Here is a 23,872-nt window from a genome sequence, read left to right as displayed (position 1 = left end):
GTGACCCGTTCATGGCACAGCAAACAGGACACCGGTCAGGATCGCCAACAGCGGTCCTCAAGGCCCACGAGAGCCTCCTCTCTGAAGACCAAGCTATGAATTAACCCCAACCCCTACGGACGCGATGTCCACAGAACCAAACACCCCCCGGTCCTGCGCCTTCCTCGCAACTGACCCTGTGCCTGAGCTTACTGTTCAGCCGCTTGGTCCACGCGTCTCACCGGGGGCCTTCTTTCCCACTGCCCCTCCGCTTTACCAAGCATGACGTCCTTCTCCAGGGCCTGGTCTCTCCTGACAACACGTCCAAAGTACGTGAGACAAAGTCTCGCCCTAACTCCTTCTTAAAGAGCATGCTGGCTGCACTTCCTGCAACAGAGGACATTTGAAGTAATTTTTTAATAAAAGGAAAGAGCTCCACACAGCTTTTAAAGCAGATCACCTTTCTTCTAAGGTACCCGCAGGTAGACTGGGACTGCCCACCTTCCAGGCAGCAGCTGCGGGGCTCCTGGTAAAAGATGACACACGCGGGCAGCCCTTGGATACTCGAGGCTTGGCCACAGCAAGTCACACAGACGCATCGGTCTCTCCGGTGCTTACGGAATGAGCCCTGAAGGGGCGGTGGTTACACGCTGGGCTGCAAGGTCAGCCGTTCAAAACCAGCAGCTGCTCCTCGGGAGAAAGACGATGTTCTACTCCCAAACGGCGTAGGCCCTCCCCTGTCCTGTGCTGGCAATTGTACCCATGTCCGAGCCCACCATTGCAGCTGCGTCACTGCATCTCCTTGGGCAGTGTTTCCATCTGTTGTGCACAGATGGACAGGGTCACAGGAGTAGGAACAGACTCGATGGCAGTGGAGGCTGCGCTGATTCAAGCTATGTCCTCGCCACACTGTCACCTACTAAGGGTGCAGGGGCGTCTTGGGAAGTCCGCGGTGCACTAAGGAGGACCGCGTGTGGTGCAGGGCCACTGGCTGTGGGAGAATGGTGAGGCACCTTCAGTGTCTCGGGGACCGCATCTGGGAGGTACACAAGGCGGTGCCCAGTGAGACGCGGTGCGCCCGTCCTTGCTGTGCACAACTTGAATAAACATTGCCATGTCGGGATGGGGACAGGAGGAGATGGAGGGCATCTGGGGGCGGAACAAAGGAAAAGCCATGCCAGCAATATCACAGGGTGAACACAGCGTGGGGAGGAAGAGAGGTGGAGCATGACTAAGTCGCATCGCGCACTGGGACCAAGCCTGGCTGGGTGCACGTTTGAGCCTGGCCCTGGAGGGAGGCAGACCGGAGTCCTGCAGGGTGCAGTGGAGAGTTTGGAGAGGGCCAGGCCCGAGCCCTGTGGGGTGCAAGGGAGAGTCTGGAGAGGAACAAGTGCCTGCATCCACGTCCAGGCAGGTCAAGTTGAGGCAGCCCCTCAGTGTGTGGGTGCACGTCCGGCTTGGTACCTTGCCTTGTGGAGGTGGGAACTGGTGAGCATCAGTGTGGGGATGGGGGCCGGGCACACTTACTTCCCCATATCGGGATGTCCCTGCTCTCTGCCTTCATCACGATGGACGACATGGTCATGGTCACAGGGATGGCATCGAAGTAGGAAGAGTGAGGTGCCAGGGTCAGGATGGCCGCCTCAGTGGGCGGGGCCTGCCGCCCCTTCACAGCCACGTGGTGGAAGCCGCCGGCAAACCACATGGTCCGCATGATGGCCTTGAGCAGGAAGTCCACCACCCTGCAAGACAAGACCCCACCACCCTGAGAGCCTGGCACAGGGGCGGCCAGGCCCCAGCCCTCGGCGACTGGGTGTCACTGTAATAGCTGAGTCACGTGAATCCCAGAGCCACTGGGCAGCTGCTCCCACAGGTGCCTGTCCTTGGGGAAGGTCCAGTCTAACTGATGTGTGCAATCGTCACCCAAACATCCTCATGGGGGACAGGCAGGGGCCAGTGTCCCCGCCTCACCCTTTTACTGTGGCCACACTGCTGGATGGCCTGCAGTCACAGAGCCTGGGGCTTTGAGAGGAGAATGAGACATGGCCCTGAGGCAGGAACTGCAGAATCACAGAGCTGGGGCGCCAGCTGGTCTACATGCACCCCAAGTCTCAGACACACAGACACCAGAGGGTCCCAGAAGCAGGCGTCAAGCTTGTTGAATGCCGTTTCTGGATCCCATCAGGCTGGGGAAGAAGCAAAGTGCAGACCCCCCGCCTCCCCCCCAACCCCCGCCTCCCACCTGCTTCGTGCCTGCGTGGGCGGCAGTGATCCACAGGGTAGGCAGTTGGAAACCACTGGTAGCCCTAGTGAGAAAGACTGGGCTTTCTACTCTGGTCAACTGTCCAGTCTCAGAAATCCCCTAGGGGTTGCTAAGAGCCAGCACTGACCTGACTGCAGCCAGTTTGGATTGTCGGGTTTCACACACGAGTAGGGAAGCGTCTCAGCCAGTGGGACCCCCATTCACAGGGCTCTGTGAGGGGCAGCAGGGCAGACCCCAGTCCACACAAACCTCCGAGCGGGCCCCATCTTCACCAAGAGTTAGTCTCATTTTGCCGCTGAGTGACCAGGGGGATGAAACTCTAAGAACCCCCTCTCTGGGATGACAGGGCTGGGAAGTGAGCCGGCTGGTGGTCTCAGTGACTGGAGAACACTCACAGCGAACCCCCACAGTGGGTCCTGGGCTGCCGGGCACAGAGCCCTCCAGGCACTGCCTGCACAGGGTAAGTGTCACCAGATGGTAATTGGCTGCTGGGTGGCTACACAGATGCAGCAGGTGGAGCGGAGCTTTACAAACTAGTCTGGACCTTCTCCGGTCAGGCCCAAGCGCAGGAAGCTCCGCCGAAGCAGATGGACAAGAATGCCATTTAAGGCAAAGTGTTCATGAGCTCAGTGAGAACAGGGCTATGTGCCACCTATGGGCAGCTGACTCACGGTGACAACCCTGTACAAGGGAACGAAATGCTGCCTGGCCCTGCCCCATCTGCAGGATGAGCTGTGGCCCAGTCCTCTGTGATCCACGGGCATTTCTCTGGCTGACTGGTGAAGCAGACAGATCACCAGACCATTCTTCCTAGTCTCTTAGCCAGGCAGGGTCACAGCAGCATGTCAGCCTCCACGGATGGATGGGTGGGTGGTGGGTGGCAGCCGTGCAGGAAATCGAATGGGGGTCTCCTGCATGACTCCCTCCAACCCGGCACCATGGAGTCGATTGTGACAGGACAGAGGAGAAGGGTCCCTTTGGGTCTCGGAGGCTGTACATCTTGACAGTTTTTTCTTTCTCTCATAGAGTAACCAGTGGTTTTGAACTGACGGCCTTGCAGTTAGCAGTCCAGGGTATAGAACACCACGCCACCAGGGCTCCGGCAAGATAAATGAGGATTCCACTATTGGGGCTCCACTGTCCTCAGGAAAGCAGCTGAACCCCAAGATGTGCCTCCTCATATGGGGAGAACCCCAATCAAAAGTGAACAGAGTCAACACTGCCTGGGGGTGTGACGCACAGGCCGGGAGGGGGAGCTAATTCCTGGCATGGACCTTGGGACAGCAGAAAGCAGACGGGTAATTTTCCCAAACTGGTGGGGGGAGGGGGAGTGCCCTGGAGACAGTGCGAGGTAGATATGGACGTGTTACACAGGTGTGTGCTTTCTGATCACATGTTCAACTGTGAAAGCCGATAGACACTCGTGATGCACAACACCCAGAACCAAAAAACCAAACCGCAAACAAAAAACAACCCACAGTCATGGAGCTGGAGGATGGTACATCTTTATGGGAACAGCTGGAGGGTTTGAACCCATGACCCTGTGGCAGCCCATCACTTAACCCACAGTGCCACCAGGGCTCCTTGTGAAGCATGCCTGGAAGGAGGGAAGGAAGGAGGCGGCAGGCAGGAAGGAGGCATCAGCAAAGCTGGGCAACCATCTCCCGTGAAAGTGGCATCCATCAGAGGGAGGAAATAACCCGAGGGCACTGTCCAGCTCCCCGCAGGTCTGGGCACATGCCTGCATGGATAATCTGGAGGGGCAGTCAGGTGAATGGACCCGGTCCCAGCCTGTGGGACCGCGCGCGCGCGCGCACACACACACCACGCTCGCTCACTCACTCACTCACTCACTCACCCGGAACAGGTCCTGGATGGAGCACTGAGGATGGGGTAGGGTTTCACACTGATTCTGCCTGGTCCCATCAGGACCCACGAAGGGGCACAGGAATGGGCTGGGAGTGGTAAAAGGTAGGTGAAACGGTGGCTGGAGTTTGGCAGCAGAGTGGCGTCACTTCTCCGTGACTGTATTTTGGGAGCCACCCAGATGGAGCATCTCTTGCCCCGCCCTTCTTCTTTCCTTCCACCCCCATTGTCATTATTGGAAGGATTGGATGACGGCTGTTCTGTGTGGTTGTTAGGATGGCCTCGAATCCCAGAGGGACTGAGTCACAGTTACGCTCTCTCAGCCCTCACACACTTGGAAGAGGAGCTGAGACAGAGCCTCGCCTGCTTTGGGGCTTCTCTGCCACCAACTGCAAGGTTGAGCAAGTTCACCCAGAACTGGCTGAGCTCAGACTCAGAAAGGACAATCACAGACGCCTGCCCAGCAGGACGCCCACTACACCTTTACACCCGCACACTGACCCCCTCACGTCTCACCCTGGACAGCAGCTGGGTAGCCATTCTCTGGCCCTGGTCATGTGGAGCCACCACGGTGACAAATTTACATGTGAACCCTGGGTTTCTGATCACCCCGAGTCAGAGATTCTGAGCTCTGACCCTAGCTAAGGAGGGACCTTGCTGGGCTCTAGCCACGGGCAAACTTTCCTCCCAGACCCCGATACAGCTAGACGCTGCAAGTCCAAAGATGTGGGCACAGGCCACTGAAGCAACCGTGAGACTGTGGTTCTGAGTGAACGCGGCCGGGTCTGACCTGCGGGCCCGTGCCGTGAGGATGCAGTTTACTCCGGGCAACACAGGCATGTCTCTCTTCACTTTCCAGGAAGGCATCCTACGGGGGCCCGAGTCAGAGCTGTGAAGAACCCCGTTCCCTAACACCACCTGCTCAAAACCCTCAAAACCGGGTTCCACAGGTACCGCACCTTCCGGGTTGCCCCACACCCGTCTCGGAGCGAGAGTGGCGCAGACTCGGATCGACCATACTTCCACACCTGTCTCTCTCGAAGCCCCGCCTCCACATCCAGGTGCAGTGTTTCCATCAGAGCAGCTTCGGTGGAACTCCACCTGTCTGTCTTCTTTCCTGTCCCCCTGTAGCACTGAGCCCCGGCCGAGGAGGCCCAGGTGGGCGTAGGGTGAGGGCTTGTCTTGGGCACATAGGCGCAGTGAGAATAAGGCAGTGGGGCAATGGGAAGGAGCTCACAGGGTGTACGTGTGGAGAGCGTACACACTGACCGACACATGGTGGGGCACACATGGACTGATGCAGTGATCTCCAGGCACCCTGGCACTGACCACTACAGTGCGCACGTCACAGAGGCCCTGACACTGACCAGTACCGTGGACACGTCAGAGGCCCGGTAATGAGCAGTACAGTGGACACTCAGAGGCCACGACAGACGCCTTCCCGTAGGGCTGGTTTGCCGTGGCTCACTGATCAGAGGCTCTCATAAAACCAGCAAACCCTTCGCATGGGCACCCATGAGTGAGGAGAGAAAACCCGCTGTCTGCTGGGTGGGGGGGGGGGGCGATTCGGAGAGTCGGGGCAGAGACTGTTGGAGTGCCGCCACTCAAAACCCAGACAGAGCCAAGCCACCAAGTGCCTGTCAAGACTACACCCCCAACTCTCCGGTCAAGCCTCACTCTCTGGCCAAACACCCCACTCTCTCTCTGGCAGAACTCCCACTCTGGTGACTGCACTTTCCCGGCCTCGCCACCAGCAAGCTATCCGTGCCGCCGACACCAGGCTCCTGCTTGTGGTGGAAGCAGCAGCAGGAGTGATGCTCAAGGCCATGTGCTCTTCAGAGGGAGCCGAGACACCCCCCTCCTGGGATGTGTGTGCAAATGAAGAACCCCAAACCCAGACTCGGCCAGACCTGCCAGAATCACAGTCCACAGCCCAGACGTGCCCCAAACAGCCTGCTCACACCGGCAGGCAGGAACTCGCTCCTGCACCTGTGCCTGCACATACCCATGCATGCCCTCATTCACATTTTACACTCATCCATGCATGCATGCATGCATGCACACGTGCACCTACAAAGACACACAAATGCGTGTGTACCCACTTGCACTTCTTCATGCCCTGCATGTGCACTCAGACATGCACATGTACACTCATGAATGCATGACTCAGGTACATGTACACCCATGTTCGAACTCAACATTTATGCACACATACTCATTACACACACTCAGTTATTCATGCACACCCCCATCCATCACTGCACACATACGACATTCAGGTACACTCTTAACTAACTAACTAACTAACTAACTAACTAACTAACTAACTAACTAACTAACTAACTAACTAACTAACTCTCTCTCTCTCTATCTCTCTCTCAGGAAACCCCTCCAGAGCAGCTGGGGACAACTTGAGGGCCATCCAGGGAGAGGCACATGGCAGTACATTTTGACCTGTGCGAGAACCGTCCCCGTTTGAGACGTGCCACAGGGAGGGACATGAGGATGCAGTGTGAGGTGTTGCCAGGGCACCTGACTGCCAACAGCGCAGCCATGACATGCCATGACCCGTGGGCACCAGAGATGGCCGCTCTGTGGTTCCTGCCTCTCTCTCACATCACTGGAAGCTCGGCAGTCTAGAGGAAGGTGTACTGGGAACACGCGAGCTAACCGGCAGGGCCAGGTGGTCAGACTCTGTGAGGCATTCACTCTCACCACCACCTGCATGGCAAATGTAGCCGTAGTTGGCCCACCAACAGCCAGGCATGGCCAGGCTCCAGCTAAGCCATGCCTTCCAAGACGGGCACCGTCAGTTGCCAGCCCCCGAGCCACTCGGTGAGACTGACGCCTGAGTGAACTGTTGCAGGGCCCACCTCCATGGGCACTGAGCCCACAGCCTGGCCCCAGCCTTCTCACCCCGATAGGAATCAGAGCTGTCAGGACTCTACAACACGCATGGTCTCCACGCCTTATTTACCAAGGGCATACACCGCCAGTCGGGAGTAGCTGCAGGAATTGGGATGCAAGAAGAGGCTGTGGTTTCGTTTTTGGAGAACATCAAAAAAGTTCGTGGAAAAATGCCATCTTCTAATCCCATTGACTAGGGGATTTTTAACATGCCCCCTTCCCTCCCAGTAGTCACATGCTTATACACAGACAGATTTGGGCCTGTCAATTCTGACTCACAGCAGCCCGGAGGGACCTAGAACTGCCCCACAGGGCTGCTCCCAAGCCCATCCTCTTCTTGGACACAGACGACCTCGTCTTTCTCCTGCAGAACAGCTGGTGGGTTTGAACTGCCCACCTTTCCGTTTGCAGCCGAGCGCTAAACCACTGCACCACTAAGGGTTCCAGATCCCCAAGCAAACTGAAAAACCTAAACACCCTGCTATCAAATCAATTCCAATCCAGAGGGACCCTACAGGGAACTCCCTTTGGATTTCTTAGGCTGCCAATCTTCATGGGAGCAGACGGCCTTTCACTTTTCTTCCAAAGAGCAGTGGTGGTTTTGAACCGCTGACCATGCAGTTAGCAGCCCAACTGGTAACTACTTTACCACCACCACACTTCTGGGGCTCCCAGTGGTTGGTTTATATGGGACGCTCACGGAGAGCAGGGCTTAGCAGTCGGACACTAAGGGTGGGGCATCAAGCCTGCAGAACGCCCCCCCAGGGGCAGGTGGATGGAACAGGCTGGTCTGCATCGGCTCTTTCAAGACAATGCAGGTATATATGGGCACTTGTGCACATTGAACCTTGAAGATGTCACCATCTCTTCCCATATAACCTAGACTATGAAGTCAAATGGGCCCTGGGGTGATGACTCCTAGCTGGATTCGTGTTGCCCTCAGGGTCCTGGGCCTCACCGGACACACAGGTTGTGTTATGTGAATTGGGTGCAGGGGCAGGTCTACAGCAATGAATTCTGAGACATGGTGGAGGTGCCCTGGATGAAGAAGCTAGGGACAGGGGTCAGAGGGTCTCCCCAGACTCCTAACCCCCAGTGGTGTGTGTGGACCAGGCCAGAGTGGGTGGGGTGGGGGACAAGCAGGGGGAGACCAGGCAGCCAGGTCACGGTGCAGGCGGTGGGTGGGAGGACCCTGGATGTGGTCACCCCTACCACCACCATCGACTTACTTCCGCCACAGGGCCAGGGGCTGCTCCAGTTCCTTCTCAGGGGGTCCCAGCGAGGCCACAAATGCCAGGGGCCAGGCGAGCAGCATCATGAAGGCAGCAAACAGCAGCCGGATGGGGAAGAGGGTGAGTGTCATGAGTGCCATCTGCGGAGACAAGAGGGTGTGAATCAGAAAGGCCGCCAGGGGGCGCCGTCGTGACAGCCACCAGTCCCCCACCCCAAGGGGAGCACGCACACGGTATCAGCCCAGGGTGGCACCTGAGCATAGGACAGAGTCATGTGCTCTCAGGGACACACCACAAAGAGCCGGCCCAGGGGGCAGCACTGGGCCAGAGGTCACCCTCTACCTCAGTCAATGCTCTGTCCTTTGCTGGTAACACAGGCCACCCTGCAGGGGACACAGATCCAATGAGCCCTCCCAGCCCATGTCCTCCCACTCTGCCCTCCTAGCGACAGGGGACTTGGAGCTGAGCCAGGCATCTTACTCAGTGCAGCCAGGGAGCCTTGCCAACACCTGTAGGTGGACACTCACAGACATCCACTGAGGACGTCTCTGCAGACCCATTTGGCCTGTCTGCCCAAGGGCTGGCGACCCCACGGGGCCAAGTGACACCACACTGAGGCCTATATGTGAGGGCAAAGAGACCACTTTCAGATCTCAGAAGGGGCAGGGGGAGGACAGGAGCCTTGGACAGACAGGAAGATGGACACAGTAGCTCAGTACAGCCCGGGGGGGGGGGTGGAGGATGTTGGGGAGAGCCTGGCCACTGCACCTTCCTCAACCACCAGCCTCCCGCACACCGCTGTGACAATGGACATACTTTGGGGGCATGTCCAGAGGAAAGACTAGGAAGCAAAGCCTGGTGACCGGCTTCTGAAAGTCAGCCGACAGGGCTCCCGTAGAGGACGAGGCTCTGCCATGGCCCTCATGTAGCAGGGACAGCTACATTCCACTTGGCCGGGCACGGCATCGGGCCGATCAGCCCCATGCAGTCACTGTTAACTCCATGCAGTCACTGGGTTCTGCCGCATGGCTGTCCCACGTGTACAGGCAGGACCATGAGCTCAGGGCTTTCAGGCTGACCTCTCAGAAGGTGGCCTCCAGCTGTCACTTGTGCCACCAGAGTGCCGTGGCACACACATCCCCATACAGGCTGCTGTTTGGGGATTCTGACATTCAACAAACAAGCAAAAGGCAAGCAACTCCTGGCCCTTATTGCCATTTTCAAATCAGCTTGTCAGTATCTACAAACCTTGTATGTGTGTATTTCAGGGGAGCAAGGGGGAGCGAGAGGAGTGACAGTTTACAGTCCTGACTAGGAATCCTAGGTCCTGGGAATCTCACTCCTAGGGCTTAAGGTCGCAGCACGGGGACAGGTGACAACCGTGTGCAGCCACCACCTGCAGCAGCAGTTCTCCTCACAGCCACTGAGTCGCTGCCGACTCACAGCGACCTGACCGGAAGGCCAGCTGTCCGCCCCTTAGGTCACCTTTCTGGCTCGGCTAATGCCGGCAGCTGTGCTCCTTCAGAGCGCTTCCGACAGCTGCTTGTGTTTTTTGTTTTGATTAGTATTAATCATTTTATTTGGGGCTCCTACAACTCATCTCAATCCACACATGCACCCATCGTGTCAAGCACATTTGTACATTTGTTGCCATCATCATTCTCAAAGCGCTGTCTTTCACGTGAGACTGCGTCTGTTTTTGAAAAAGCAAACCACTTGATCGATGTCATTCCCACACTTCCCCAGTCGATGGTTTAAGCATATTAAACGGAGTTCTGCAATCACTACACCAATTTCAAAACGTCCTTCACTCTTGCACTATTATCAGCTGTCCTTTCCCCCGCTCCCCCCTGCCGTCCCTCTCAGATACCATGAATCCAGTGACGGTCTCCAGGGATGTGGCTACCCTGGGTTTCACACAGAGAAAATCATTCAAAACTAAACAAACCCAACAACAACAAAACAGAATGCGGAAGAACCTCTGTTGAAAAGCAAGCATAAGAAACACAAATGAGCCACAAGGGCGACCAAATGCTAAGATGTTGCATTTGAACCTACCAGTAACTCTAGGAGCCTTGGTGGCCGAACCGGGGCACCTGCTGGGCTAATAACCACAAGGTCATAAGTTTGAAATCACCAGCCGCTCCTCGGGATAGAGATGAGGCTTTTTACTCTGGTAGAGATGGACAGTCCCTGACACCGACAGGGTCGGTTCTGCTCCGTCTTATATAGTCCTTACAAGTCAGCATTGACTCCACGGGAGTGAGTTTGATTTTCGGTGACCGGAGCCTTGATGGTGTGGGTCACCGGCCATTCTGCAGGAGAAAGATGGGGCTTTCTACTCCCGGGAAAACCCTCTCAGAAACTCCAAGGCAGCGAGTCTGAGATAAGCCCTCCTGGTGGTGCGACAGTGAAGCACTTGACTGCTCACCCAGCAGCTCCATGGGGGATACAGCCCTGGCACTCTGTTCCCGGAAAGGTGATGGCACAGGCAGTCCCTTGGGGGCAGGTCGCGGCTGCCACCTGGGGCAAGAGCTGACTCAGAAAGGGGTGGCCAACATCGAGCTAGAACAACACATCTGAATTGTAAGTCCCACACAAGTCGACTCACTGCCTTGCAGGGCTCCAGGGCTGGAACTCAGCGGCACCAGCTCTGAGGGCAGCATGGGTCTGCCCCCTGCAGAGACTGTTAATCTCTTTCCCCTGGGGGCTGGCGATTGCCCTGGCTGCACCCCACCGGGCATCGGGTGGATAGCCGGGAAAGCTGAGTCCTTCCTGCCTGTCTGCTGTTGGCAAGTCTGTAGCACTTTGAAATCCCAGCCTTGTTACAACATTAACTGTTGGGAGATGGATGAGCTCACCTTCCCTGCTCTGGCTTTCTAAGAGTCCTGTTTGCTGCCTGGGAGGGTAGCATCTTACCTGAGGCTCCCCTTCCCATCCACTGGCGTGGGCACGTGCATATCCTCCAGAAATCTGTCAAGGGACACCCTGCGCTCACAGTTCCTCTGACCTGCAAGAAGCGACCTGCTAGGGAGGAGGCTTGGTAACAGCCTCGCATTTTGTTTGCCAATGTGCCTGGGCTCAACTTGCAGTCAGTGTGCAACCCTGAACCCCGATTCCTCGCAGCGCGGTCTTCCTGGGTAGTGGTATCACTGTGGTGACGATGTGACGACACTACCTTAACGGCTTCGACCCACTGGGCCAGCCTCCCCCTTCCCAGAAAATAAAGACTCCGTACCTCCCATTGGCAAATGAAGACCTTTGGACAAAGAACAGGGGTGTCTGCTTCTGCAGCGCCCCCTGGATCCTTCCAATACTGTGCCACCCCAGCCTGGACGCCCCAGGGCAGGATCACCCACTGTGGGCAACATTGTTGTAGAAGTTCTACGCAGATTTCCGACAGCATTTTCAACGTCGCTGAGACAATGGTCAAACCAGATAGCTTTTCCTTGGCCATTTTGCTATCTCACTGTCCCCCCCACCCCACCCCTCATGCCCATCTGGGGTGGGCATCTGTGTTCCTGGGTATGAAGTTGGGCAGTAGACATGCCTCAGAATCTAGACCTTTGAGCTGGGGTTTATTTCCTTACGGTACTTGTGCCTCTGGAAACTTTTAGCCCACATTGGCCAGATAGGTGTCTAATCTATTATCGATCTGGTCAACAAGCCCTAGTGGCAAAGTGGGGTAGGCACTGGGCTGCTAACCACAGGGTTGGCGATTCAAGGCCATCAGCTGCTCTGCAAGAGAAACACAGGCTGTCTGCTCCCGTAAAGAGTGACAGCCAGCTCCGACACCACACAGGACAGCTTTCCTCTGCCCAGCAGGGTGGCTCTGAGTCAGACTCGATGGCCGTGGTTTGGTGTGGGTGTGAGGATCCTCTATGGTTTTGTCCATCCTCACCACAGTGACCTGTCCAGCCTTCCTGAGGGATCTCCCACCTCTGGCCTGGGCATTGGAACCCTTGAAGGTAAACCATAGTTCCAGTTCTAGGCATTCTTCGCCCGTCGGCTCCCAGCGCAGGGGCCCTGGGGTGGTTGAGGTCTCGGCCCGAGCAGAGCTGGGCAGTCTCAATGGGTCGCATCATGGAAGGGCCCTACAATAGGAAGGGCCCCACTGGGATGGGATCCCCAGCGAGCGCCGGGCACTGGGAGGAAAGCAAAACCCAGAGTGGGGCCCTCCAGGGACAAAGAGCCATTTCTGCAACAGGCACATTTTAAGAATCAAGAGTCAAAAGGAAGAGATGGAAAGGAGACCCTACAGACCACCCCATGCTTGACCCAAGGCACAGTGTTTCCTGATGCCTCACATGCATGCAAAAACTGGACACTGAAGAAGGAGGACCAAAGAAGAGTCTGTGCCTTTGAACTGTGGGGCTGCCAGGAGGGCAGACTGTTCTGTCTTGGAGAATGTCTGGCCGGAGAGCTCCTTAGGGACAAGGATGGCAAGACTTCACCTTACATACTTTGGGTATGTTGTCAGGAGAGACCAGTTCCTGGAGAAGGCCATCGTGCTTGGTGACGTAGAGGGGTGGTGAAAAAGAGGAAGGCCCTCGATGAGATGGGTGGACACCGTGGCTCAGCAATGGGCTCAGGCATTGGCTCAACTGAGGAGGGCGCAGGGCTGGGCGGTGTTGTGTTCTGTTGTGCACGGGGTCGCAATGTTGTCAGAACAGACTCGATGACACCCAACAACACCCACAACCATGCAGACTAACACATCTTAAGTCAAGGGACCAACGTGTCCATGCGTAGGCCACAGGCAGGGGGATGCTCACCAGCTGCACATCAGAGCCTGGTATTGAGGAATCAAGGCACTGCCCTCCCACGGACAACACCAGGAGGACTCTCACGGCCAGAGTCAATTCCGACTCATCAGGACCCTACAGAGCAGGGTAGAACTGCCCCGTGGCTTTCTGAGTGCCATCTCAACAGGCATGGAAGGCCTTGTCTTTCTCCTTGAAAGCGGCTCGAGGTTTCGAACTGCTGACCTTGTGGTGAGCTAACCCATGACACCACCAGGGCTCCCGCTGCTGTTGCGGGTGTGCTGGCCTGGCAGCCTGTGGCTGCTGCAATGCTTCTCCGTGAGACACAGCCTGGAGTATGTAAGAACGAGACAGCACCAAGCCTGGGTTTGCTTCAAAATAACCTGGGGTGGGAAGACAGCAGAGCTAATCCCTGCCGAGTCCCGCATCACCCTCACAGTTGTTCCTATATTTGAGCCCATTGTCGTAGCCACCGTGTCCATCCATGTTCTCCCGGGCCTTCCTCTCTGCCACTGCCGCCACTTTACCAAACGTGATGTCCTTCTCCGGGTACTGGTCTCTCCGGACACGCCCAAAGTGTGTGAGTCAATGAAGTCTTGTCCTCCTCGCTGCTACGGCGCATTCTGCCTCCACGGCTCCCAAACAGGTCTGTGCTGCTGGCAGGTCGAGGCACTCTGGATCGTCTTCCCCAGCGCTGTCATGCCGAGGCATCCCTCCCTCTTGCCCAGATCACAGGCTGGAACTACCCGGGCCCTGCAACCTCTGTATGCAGGTGTGCAAGGTTGGCCACTGTGCCCTGGGTCCCAGGACACACGCCAAAGAACTCATCTGTTCTTGGGGGACTGCTCCGAACATGGGGGCCCGTTATGTATGCCCACTCTGTCCCTGTGCCAGGCCGACGCTGGCAGGAGATGCAGCCTCACCACAGTAAACCAGGGGGGGTCAGGTCCACCCAGGCAGGGGGCCGGGCCAGCGAGGGTGTCCACAGCTGCGTCCCTGTCTGAGGCTGGGTCCTCTAGAGAAGTACAAATGAGAGAGAAAGAGAGAGAGAAAGAGAAACAGAATGAGCGAGGGGCAGGGAGAGGTTTCCAACAGGCATGTAGAAGGGTGGTGGTGGGTGCTGCAGTGCGGGGAGTGGGGGTGGGGGACAACAGGTGGGAGATAGCAAGACGGCAATCCAACACAGGTACGAGTGCCTCACCCGAGGTCCAGGCGGAAAATCAGACTGGAGAAGAGGCTGACGAGTTCCAAAGCTGGGAATCAGGATGACAGATAATTTACAAGGAAACCATTGCAGGTGGGGGGGGGGGTCTATTCTGATGGTCGGGGTGGGAATTAGCCACTACCACTGCCCCGTGCTCACCTGTTGATTCCGACTCATAGTGACCCTCTAGCACAGCGTGTAACTGACCCTGTGGGTTTCAGACACTCAGTCTTTATGGGAGCAGACAGTCTGTCGTCTTTCTCCCTAGCAGTGGCTGGTGGTTTTGAACTGGTGACCTGGCGGTTCTCGGCCCAATGCATAACCCAGTGTGAAAGTCATCCGGAGGGCATGCAGGGAGCAATGGACCTAGCTGGTCTCCTCAGCTCTGCTGCTGCTGCAGATCACGAAAGCCCTTCTACCCCCCACAGTGACCCTGTGGGACCGTGCAGAACTGCCTTGCAGGGGGCATGGCTGCAGACCTTTATCAGGAAACATCGTTTTGCCTGGGTGTGGTGGATTCAAACTGCCTGCCTCTGGTTAGCAACCCAGCCTTTAACACATGGTGCCACCAAACCCTAATCCAAACCCAACCCAAAACAATGTCAGCAAGTCGATGCCAACTCCCCGTGAGCCTACAGGACAGGGTGGAACTGCCCCTGTGGGTTTCCGAGACTGTCACTTTACGGAAGTAGAAAGTCTCAAGTTTTTTCCTAAGGAGCTGCTGGTCCTTTCAGACTGCTTAACCCGTCACCACACCACCACCGGGGCTCCTTAAAATAAACAATGGACATCAGCTAATGACACTGCCTATCCTCTGGAGCCTGGCACCACAGGGACTCGGGGTGTCAGCAGGGACTCAGGCACAGGAGAGAGGGGTCAGGGGCACGAACTCTCCCAGCACAAGCACTCTAACGGCCCTGTTGCTGTTGGGTCCCGACTCACATTGAGACTGTGTCCCAGGGCGAGATACAGCCCAGTCCCCTCTACTAACCAGGAAAGGACAAGACCAAAGGGAGGTGGTAGAGGGCCTGGCAGGGCAGCTGGGGGCGGCTGAGCAGGGCCAGCAGAGTCTGTGCTGAAGGTCAGGGTCCCCAACACAGGGGTCCTGGGAGCAGTGAACAAGGGCCCCCTCCTGTGTCTCCCTCTATGTCACTGAGACACCTGACCATCTGCCTTCAGGTTCTCATGCAAGGGTTCCTCTGACGGGGCCTCCCCTCCCGCCCCCTCCCACCTCTACGCACCCCAAGCCTCGCTGTGCTGGGACCTGTTGCCACTGCCCCACATGGTGGTTGGCCCCACATGGTGGTTGGTGGTTGGCTTGATTTTCTGCCCCCCCCCCACATAGACAGCAGGCCCTGAGTCAACAGAGATGGATGTGTGTGCCAGTTCCAGAGAGAGAGAGAGAGAGAGAGAGAGAGAGAGAGAGAGAGAGAGAGAGAGAGAGAGAGAGAGAGAGAGAGAGAGATTGAGATTGAGATTGACTGAATAGGAGACTTTGTGGGTGAATAGACTGAACAGGAGTGAGAGAGTGTTTGAGTGAATGAGTGACTGGCTGACCAATTAAATGAATGACTTAGTGAATGACTGATTGAGAGAGTGAGCAAGTCAAGAAGTGAGTGAGTGACTGAGGGAGAGGTTTAGTAGGTGGATAAGTGAGTGAGGTGGGAGTGGATGTGGGTGGGTGAATAAGTGAGTGAATGGGTGTGAGTGAGGGATTGAGAGGGCATGTGGGTGAGAGGTTTAGTGAGTGGGTGGGTGAGGGATTTAGTGGACGAGTGAGGGGTTTAGTGGGCGGGTGAGCGGTTCAGTGGGTGAATGAGGGGTTTAGTGGGTAGGCGGGCGGGTGAATGGTGGAGGTGAACTCTGCTCCTGGTGGTGCCCCACAGGCCAGTGGTCAGCTACTGCTGCTGTCCAGGCTCCCTGCCCATCACAGCCCTGGGTGGGAGAGGGAGAACACCTGGGCAGGTGCCCAGCTGATTAAAACCTCAAGTCCCTGGGTTACCCTCCTGCCCAGTCAGAAGGATGTCCCCGCAGAAGTGAAACCTCACCCCCAGATCCAAACACGGGGCTCTCTGTTCACACCCCCATGACCTCAAACCTCCCCCTATGGCTCTAGGCACCTCCCTGTGACCCCTAAGCCAGCAACAAAGTTCCAGCAAGCTCTGCCTAGCACCCAACCTTAAGTGGGGTGGGTTTTCTCCCTGTGGGCAAGACAGGCGGTGACTGCTCTATGCCAGCCCCAGGGGACGCCTGGCAGGGAAAGGCACCCTGTTTGGCTGTGACAAATGCAGTGAGCGCTTCTGACACCCATTGGTGGAGGCCACGGCTGCTAAGTACCCTATAGTGCCCAGGTGTCCCCAGCAGACCCCTCCAGGGGCCCCAATGGGTAGTGCAGAGAGGTTGGAAAACTAGTTCCGAGAGTCCCACCTTCACACTAGGCAGTGGCTGAAGGGGCGGGCGGGGGGTGGTGGGAGTGTGGCTTGGTCTGACACGTGGACCTAGACAGGGCTCTGGGCAAGGTGCCCCTCTGGCCACCTGTCCTGTGCAGCTTGGCTTGGGCCTTGCTCCCTGGAGACTGGAGACATGCCTGGAGGTGCAAGGGGTTAAGTGCTGGCCAAACAAAATGGCTGGCAGTCAGACCCCCTCCACAGGGGAAAGGAAGGCAGGTTTCTGTAACGACCAGCCTTGAGAATCCATGGGTGTCACAGGGTGACCTGGGTCAGAACGGACTCCATGGTTGGGGCCGGGGATTGGAAGGACCCAGGGGTGCTCAGTGGAACTTGGGGTTTGAGATCTCGCCCTAAGGGATCCGGCAGTCCAGCAGGGGTGGGCATGAGCAAGCACCCCCCCAACACCCCGTCAGAAGCCCTGGGGACCTGGCATCTCCTGGTCTGGCTCTGTGGCTCTCCCTGCCCCAGCAGTGGTGTCTGCTTTGCTCCTGGCCCCTGGTGACCTGCTGACCTAGGTCCACCCAACTGAGTGGGGAGAAAGGACTAGCTGAGCTCTGATCCCTGAGAGCCCAGTCACCTCCTCCCTCCAAAGCCTGTGTCACAGAGGGGAAGCCGGGCCACCCGGGAGCCCCTGCCTAGCCAGAACCACCTCACGGAGCAGAAGGGGCTTCTGCTGCCCAGCCCACCCAGAGACAATGAGGAAACCACACACTACCACCGTGCTGAGCCCCTGAGCTCCGGGGCAGCTCCCAACCGCCTTGTAGGCATGGGGAAGACGGACACTGGGAGACCGGCTGGAGAATGGATGCATTTGCAGTTCTGGGGCTGGAGAAGAATACTGAAAGTATCAGGAACTGTCTTGGGAGAAGTACAGCCAGAATGCTCCTTAGAGGCAAGGATGACGAGACTGTCTCGCACACTTTGGCCATGTTATCAAGGAGACACCAGGCCCTGGAGAAGGGTCTTGAGAAAGAGGAAGACCCTCTGCACAATGGACTGACCATCCAGTGGCTGCCAACAATGAGCTCGAACGCAAAAACCAAGGTGAGGATGGTGCAGGACCGGGCAGTGCTTTTCCCAGGATGGTTATGAGTCAGAGCCACTTCAATGGCACTTAGCACCAATGACAACAACGCGGAGACAAGGAGACCTAGCGGTGCTGCGGATCCACAACCCAACCCACAGAGGGGTTGCTGTGAGTCAGCATCAACTCATCGGCAGCGGGCGTTTCTTTATACGGCAGCAATATAGTCCTGAAACGCTGTGGGTGAGCATGTCGCCACCACAAAGGTATTGGCTTACACAGCACTTTCAGAACTAAGCTAGCGGTCTCCGGGCACCGAGGCAGCTTGCTCTCACAGTCGCAGCAAGGCTGATTTGAGGCTGGGTCACGGCTGCTCTGACAACATGCACGTCCTCCTGGATACGGCACGTTCCCACAAGGAGTGAGAGCCATTCTTCATGATGTCCAGCACTGCCATGTTTCTTCTTTGTCACGCCTGCTAAGGCCCGCAAACAAGAATTCCCTGGAGCCTATAGTGGGCTACGGGAGCATGGGCACCTTCACACTGGCGGGCTGCAGTGCGGGGAACCCACTTCAGGACAGCAACTGGTCCTGCACTTTCGTGCCAGCTGATCCCTTGCTGGAACCACTGTGCATTTTCGGTGCCTTCTGACCTCAGCTGGAGCCTTGGAGGTGCTGTTGGGTAAGCGTTGGGGTGCTAACCACAAGGTCAGCAGTTCAAACCCACCAGCAGTTCCTTAGGAGAAAGATGAGGTTGTCTGCTCCCATTAAGGAACCCTGGTGGTGTCGAGGGTTACGAGTTGGGTTCCTAACTGCAGGGTCAGCAGTTCGAATCAGCCAGCTAATACTTGGGAGAAAGATGAGGCTATCAGCGTCCCTAAAGAGTTAGCACCTTAGAACCCCACAAAGGCAACTCTACAATGTCCTATTGGGTCGTATGAGTCAGAATTGACTTGATGGCAACGAGTTTGATTTTGAGGTTTCTATCCTTGAAGGTTCACTCTCTAGCACTGTGCTGGGCAATATTCTGGTGTGTCACTGGGTGTCCTGCTGTGTCACTGGTGACTTCTTAGAGGTCAATCACTAGGCTTTGCTTAGTTTGGAGGCTCAGCTGACACCTGTCCATCCCGGGAAACCCAGCTGGGATTCAAAATACCAGTGACACCACTCCCAGCATCACAGAAAGGTGCCAACCACCACAGGAAGGCAGAATGACAGCCAAACACTGAAACCAAACTTGTGGCCATCGAGTGGTTCCCAACTCATGCCCCACAGACAGGTGGTAGCCAGAATCTCTAGACACTGGTAACTTCCTGTCCCTACAAACAGAGTTCTCAGAGGGCGCCACACGGCAGGCAAATAAAACCTACTCGGAAGGGCTCACTCAGCTCAACTCTGTGCTCTAAACAGCCAGCAATGGAACCCAAGTGTCACCACCAGCACTTCCAGGTCACATCTCTCCCCGTCCCGGACCGGGGTCTGTAAGGGTTTATCCATCTGATGGAGACAGAAGAGACTACAGTTCGGCACTATGAATGAACCCATGCTCGACTTAGTTCACACCGACAAAAAGGAAATGCTGAGTGTTTTGTGCTTCGGCTGGATTCTCTAGAGAAGCAAAACCAACGAGGCTAATCATCGGTTTCATTGAAACGGTCCCCACGGTTGTAAATCCATGCCCGTGGGTGAGATGCTAGTCTGGAAGCCTTCCCCTGACTCATGGAGCTGTGGGGGCTGAGGAGAGGGAGGAAGGCTGCAAGCTGGTGGCTGCCGAGGCAGATATAAGTTCAAGGTGAGCAGCTCAGTCTTGTAACTGGAGAGGCCAATGACTTCAAGGGTGGCAGGTCCAGATGGCCAGCTGCTGATGGGTCCTGGGTTGGCAGGCAATATGGCAGGCTGCTGGCTCAAGTCCAAAGAACCAGAGGTCAATGAGCCAGGTGCAGGACCCAGACCCAGCAAATGGCAAGCGAGGTTTTCTACAGGGTCTGTATAGAGGAAGCAGGCCACAGCACTAGAAAACATCCTTCAATGGGGTCGAGGCTGTGACCTGAGTAAGGGGGTTGAATTCCACCCAAATCGTCCAACTAGATTGCCTGCTCCCTGCAGATTCCATTATGGAGTTGTGCTATGTCACAACAGGGAAAGACCTGGACTGCCAAACCACAGACCCAGCTAAGTTGAGACAAACCTATCACGGTGGCTACTGGGGCGTTGACAGAGAAAGAGAGACAGCAGTCTGCTCTCATGGAGATGGAGGGCTAGGACAACCACCAATGGGGCAGCTCTACTCTGTCCGAGAGGGCTGCTATGAGTCAGCACTGATTCACCAGCACTGGTTGTGGGTGCATTTGGGCCTTACCATTGATAGGCAAACTCTCTGTCCAAATTTAGAGGGCATGATTTGTCTCTCTCAAATCTGTGGGAGCACTCACTGGCTTTCTAATCATAAGCAGTTGCAGTGGAAATGACCCATCATCTCGCGGTGTGTCAGAGAAGGTCCATCTTCCACAGGGTGTCCCATGGAGCTTTGCCCAGGTTACCAGGACCTTCTTCTAAGGTGCTCTGGGTGGACTCAAACACCCAATCTCCTGGTTATGGGAGGGGCTCACCCTCTGTAGTACCCAGTTGTTTAAGCTCTGTTGCGCTCCCATGCAAACCATTTGCAGCGCCCAGGATTCCTGTCATTTTAGGTTCCCACGACATCATTCTGTATCTACCTGGATGGCTACTGGGACACTCCCTGCCTCACTCTGGAATAACCTGCTTCCCAAGGTCTGTGCTGACATAAATATAAGGGTGTACCATGCCGAGAGAGAGAGAGAGAGAGAGAGAGAGAGAGAGAGAGAGAGAGAGAGAGAGAGAGAGAGAGAGAGAGAGAGAGAGAGAGAACGAACTGTGCAGGGCAGAGCAGAGCAGAGCTTTCATAGTAGACATTTTTTTTCCATTAGGAACTCAACTTGCTATGAGATAGCGCACCCAGTGGCGTCGCCTGGGAAAGTTCTTTCTGGTCACAATAAATTTTTTCATAAAAGCAGTTTTGCTCAAACCTCATTTTTTGTGATGCCCGATTTAAGAGAACAGCATACGGTCAGGAAAAATGCTGCAGAAACTCTTGTGATATTGAACACCGCTTACAAGGACAGCGCTATGGAAAAATCTCAAGTGTCCAAGTGGTTTTCTCATTTCAAAAACTGTGAAATGTTGATTGATGATAAACCTCATTTTGGACACCCATCAACTTCCTGAACGGATGAAAATGTTGGCTCATAGTACATTTGGAGTTTGTTCCACCAGGTCAGACTGTTAATTAAGCTTTCTACTTAGAGGTTCTGAAAAGACTGTGTAACAGCGTACAACAAGAAAAAAGCCTGATTTGTGGGACAGAGGGGACTGGTTTTGCCACCACAACAATGCACCTGCTCACACAGCCATCTATCTGTGCCAGTTTTTGGCCCAAAACACATGGCTTCTCTAGCCCCATGCACCTTACTCACCTGACCTCGCTTTGTGACTCTCTTGTTTCCACGAATGCAGAGGGACATGAAAGGATAGCAATTTAATGAAGTAGAAGAGGTGAAGGAAAAAATCAGGGAGGTGCTGCCAGCCATCCAAACAGATGAGTCTGAAAAATGTTTCCAAGAATGGAACCAGAGGTTTGACAAATGTATTTAAGTGTAATGGAGAGTACTTCGAAAGTGATAAGGTTGTTTTGTAAAAAAAAATTTTAAACATAGCTTCGGGGAAAAAAAGCTCCATTTGGGGGAGGGTATAAATATATGTATGTATATATGTGTATAAACCCACGCATATGCTATTCCTCCTTGGCTCGCCAATCAGATCTAAAATTAAACATAGCTTTACTCAAACCTAGCTGTTTTTTCTCTTTCAATAGCCTCCCCTAGTCAACTCCCCCTCAGTCTCTGCCCTCCCTGCTCCAGCATGGCCAGCTAAAAATCCGGTGTCCCCACAATGCGAAGCAAAGTGTCTTCTAGAAATGTGCTCAGAGTAGCTAGGCTCCCTGCCATCAGTGTACCCAGGGGAGGACCACAAGGAACACACTGTAAGAAACTGGTCACAGTTCTCTGAGGGACCAGTCACTTGAGCCGAAGCCAGTCATTCCCCTATGGGGCGAAGCAGAACCGCTCCATAGGGTTTCTGAGACCGTTAAGTCTTCCTGGGAGCAGATGGCCTCCTCTGTCTCTTGCAGAGCAGGCTGCTGGGTTTGAACTGCTAGCCTTGTAAGTTATTAGCATGATGCATAAGCCACTGTACCACCAGGACTCCTTCAATCATGGGACCCTCCAGCTCCAGGATTCCAAAAGGGGAATTCACCCACACTAAACCATCACCGCCTTTCCTTGCCTGCCCTTTTGAGTCAACTTCTAGATGGTTCCAAAGGGCAGGTCCTCCAAACCACTCACCACGACTGCAGGGCAGGGTAGGACTGCCCCTGTGCGCTTCCTCCAGTCCCTCTTCATGACAGTAGAAAGCCTTGTCTTTCTCCCGAGGGGCAGCTGGTGGTTTTGAACTGCTGACCTTGGGGTTAGCTGCCCAATGAGTAACCACTGTGCTCCCTAGGCTCCTATGGGAAGGCCCTAGAGGCCTCTGATATCAGTCCAGCCCCTCGAGGTACGGAGGGGGCATTCAGGACAAGCATCAGGTTTGCACTGGTGGCTTGGCCGGTCCCACGTGTCCTTGGTCTCCCATCCACACAGCCCCCATGTGTGCCCCAAAGCACTGCATGTTGACCTGGAATAAACACACCGCGCCCAGTGTGTACATGCAGTTCTGTAGGCGCGCAGGTGTCGTGCCAATAACTGACCACATGCATAGGCATCACCCGCCCGAAGCCGCGTTCCCAGCAGTTACCAAGAGAAGCACTCTGAAAATGAGAGTCCTAGTGGGCCTCAGTGCTCGGGCCTCACCTACCTCGAGGGGCAGTGGCCTGATTCCTGGGAAGCGGGATGGGGCTGGTCGTTGGGGAGGTGCCGAGGACCACATCTGTGCCACCAGTGTACAAACAGTGCGAGGGGCACCGAGGGCGCCAGGAACACTCACTTGGCCCCACACCTTGCTTAGCCCTGCCCATGAGACCACCACCCCGGTTTCCAGTCTTATCATTGAGCTGGCACGAGGCAGGCAGGGTTGGGGTGCAGGGGCACTCCCCAGGTAGTCAGGCCGTGGCTGTTTGGGTAGCAGGGGGCCGCTGACACATGCATCTCATGTAGACGTGAGGCACAAGCTGCCTCCCTTGTCCGGCGGCTGAGCCCACCCTCCGGCCTCTCAGCAAACTTAAGCAAGCCTGCTGCCCCGGGTCCTACAGACCCCCGGGAGCCCCTGCCTGCCAGAGAGCTGTGCTCACAGAGTTTTCAACGGATAACCTTTAAGAACTAAATCGCCAGGAGTTTCTTCCGAGGAGCCTCTGAGTGGCTCCAACCTCTGACTTCTTGGCTAGCAGCTGAACTGGCAAGCACAGCGTAGGTGACCTAGGAGCACTGCCAGGACAGACTGCCACGCTGCTGAGTAACAAGCAGCCCTGTCCCTGCACAGATGCACTCACTCCTTGTGGTAGTTACATGATCTGTTGTCAATTTGAGACTTAAAGAATGAAGGGGTGGAGTTCAGCCTGTCAATCAGGTCACAGCTTGATGACCTCATTTGGTGGCACCAGGGAGATAAACAGCTCGCTGGAGGCGGAACACACACACACTCCCTGGGAGATGTTTCTGACAAGGATCCTGATGGAGCTATGCTGATGCAGCCAGAGCCCTGGGAACTGGAGGAGCCTCGTGGAGACCCCTGGCAGCACTGAGATGCTTCTACTGTCACTGGATCCACAAGACTTTCCAACTACTGGCCTGCGATCTTCTGCATTTGGCATTATTGCATGACTGTGTGAGTCTAAAGAGGAATTTATGGACTAGTATTGGACATATGAGCTAATATTGAACTTATAGACTTGATCTGGACTGGGCTGGGATGTTTTCTTAATGGACATATATACATGGGTGTAGATAAAGCTCTTTCCTATACACATGAGTATCTATGAATTTGTTTCTCTAGTCTACCTGGACTCACACACTCCTTCACCACCACTACCGCTGGGCTTGGGCTCTCAATACAGGCTCATTCAGACAAAGTGTGTACCCTCGGCCCCTGACTGCTGCTGGCAGGCATAAGAAAG

The 23,872-nt window shown here is 55.5% G+C and overlaps 1 protein-coding gene across 1 annotated transcript in view; it reads right to left on the bottom strand.

Annotated features, from left to right (window-relative positions):
• Positions 1-23,872, bottom strand: part of LPCAT1 (lysophosphatidylcholine acyltransferase 1) — a 64,327-nt gene that overhangs the window by 26,776 nt on the left and 13,679 nt on the right. Inside the window, exons 2-3 of the mRNA XM_075540860.1 lie at positions 8,245-8,387; positions 1,507-1,721 (exon numbers count right to left, since the gene is read on the bottom strand). Coding sequence (XP_075396975.1) covers positions 1,507-1,721; positions 8,245-8,387 — 358 coding nt within the window. The remainder of the gene's footprint in view (positions 1-1,506; positions 1,722-8,244; positions 8,388-23,872) is intronic.

This window comes from Tenrec ecaudatus, chromosome 2 (genome assembly GCF_050624435.1).
Source record: "Tenrec ecaudatus isolate mTenEca1 chromosome 2, mTenEca1.hap1, whole genome shotgun sequence".
Taxonomy (NCBI): Eukaryota; Metazoa; Chordata; class Mammalia; order Afrosoricida; family Tenrecidae; genus Tenrec; species Tenrec ecaudatus.
This window is presented reverse-complemented; position numbering and strand designations above follow the sequence as displayed.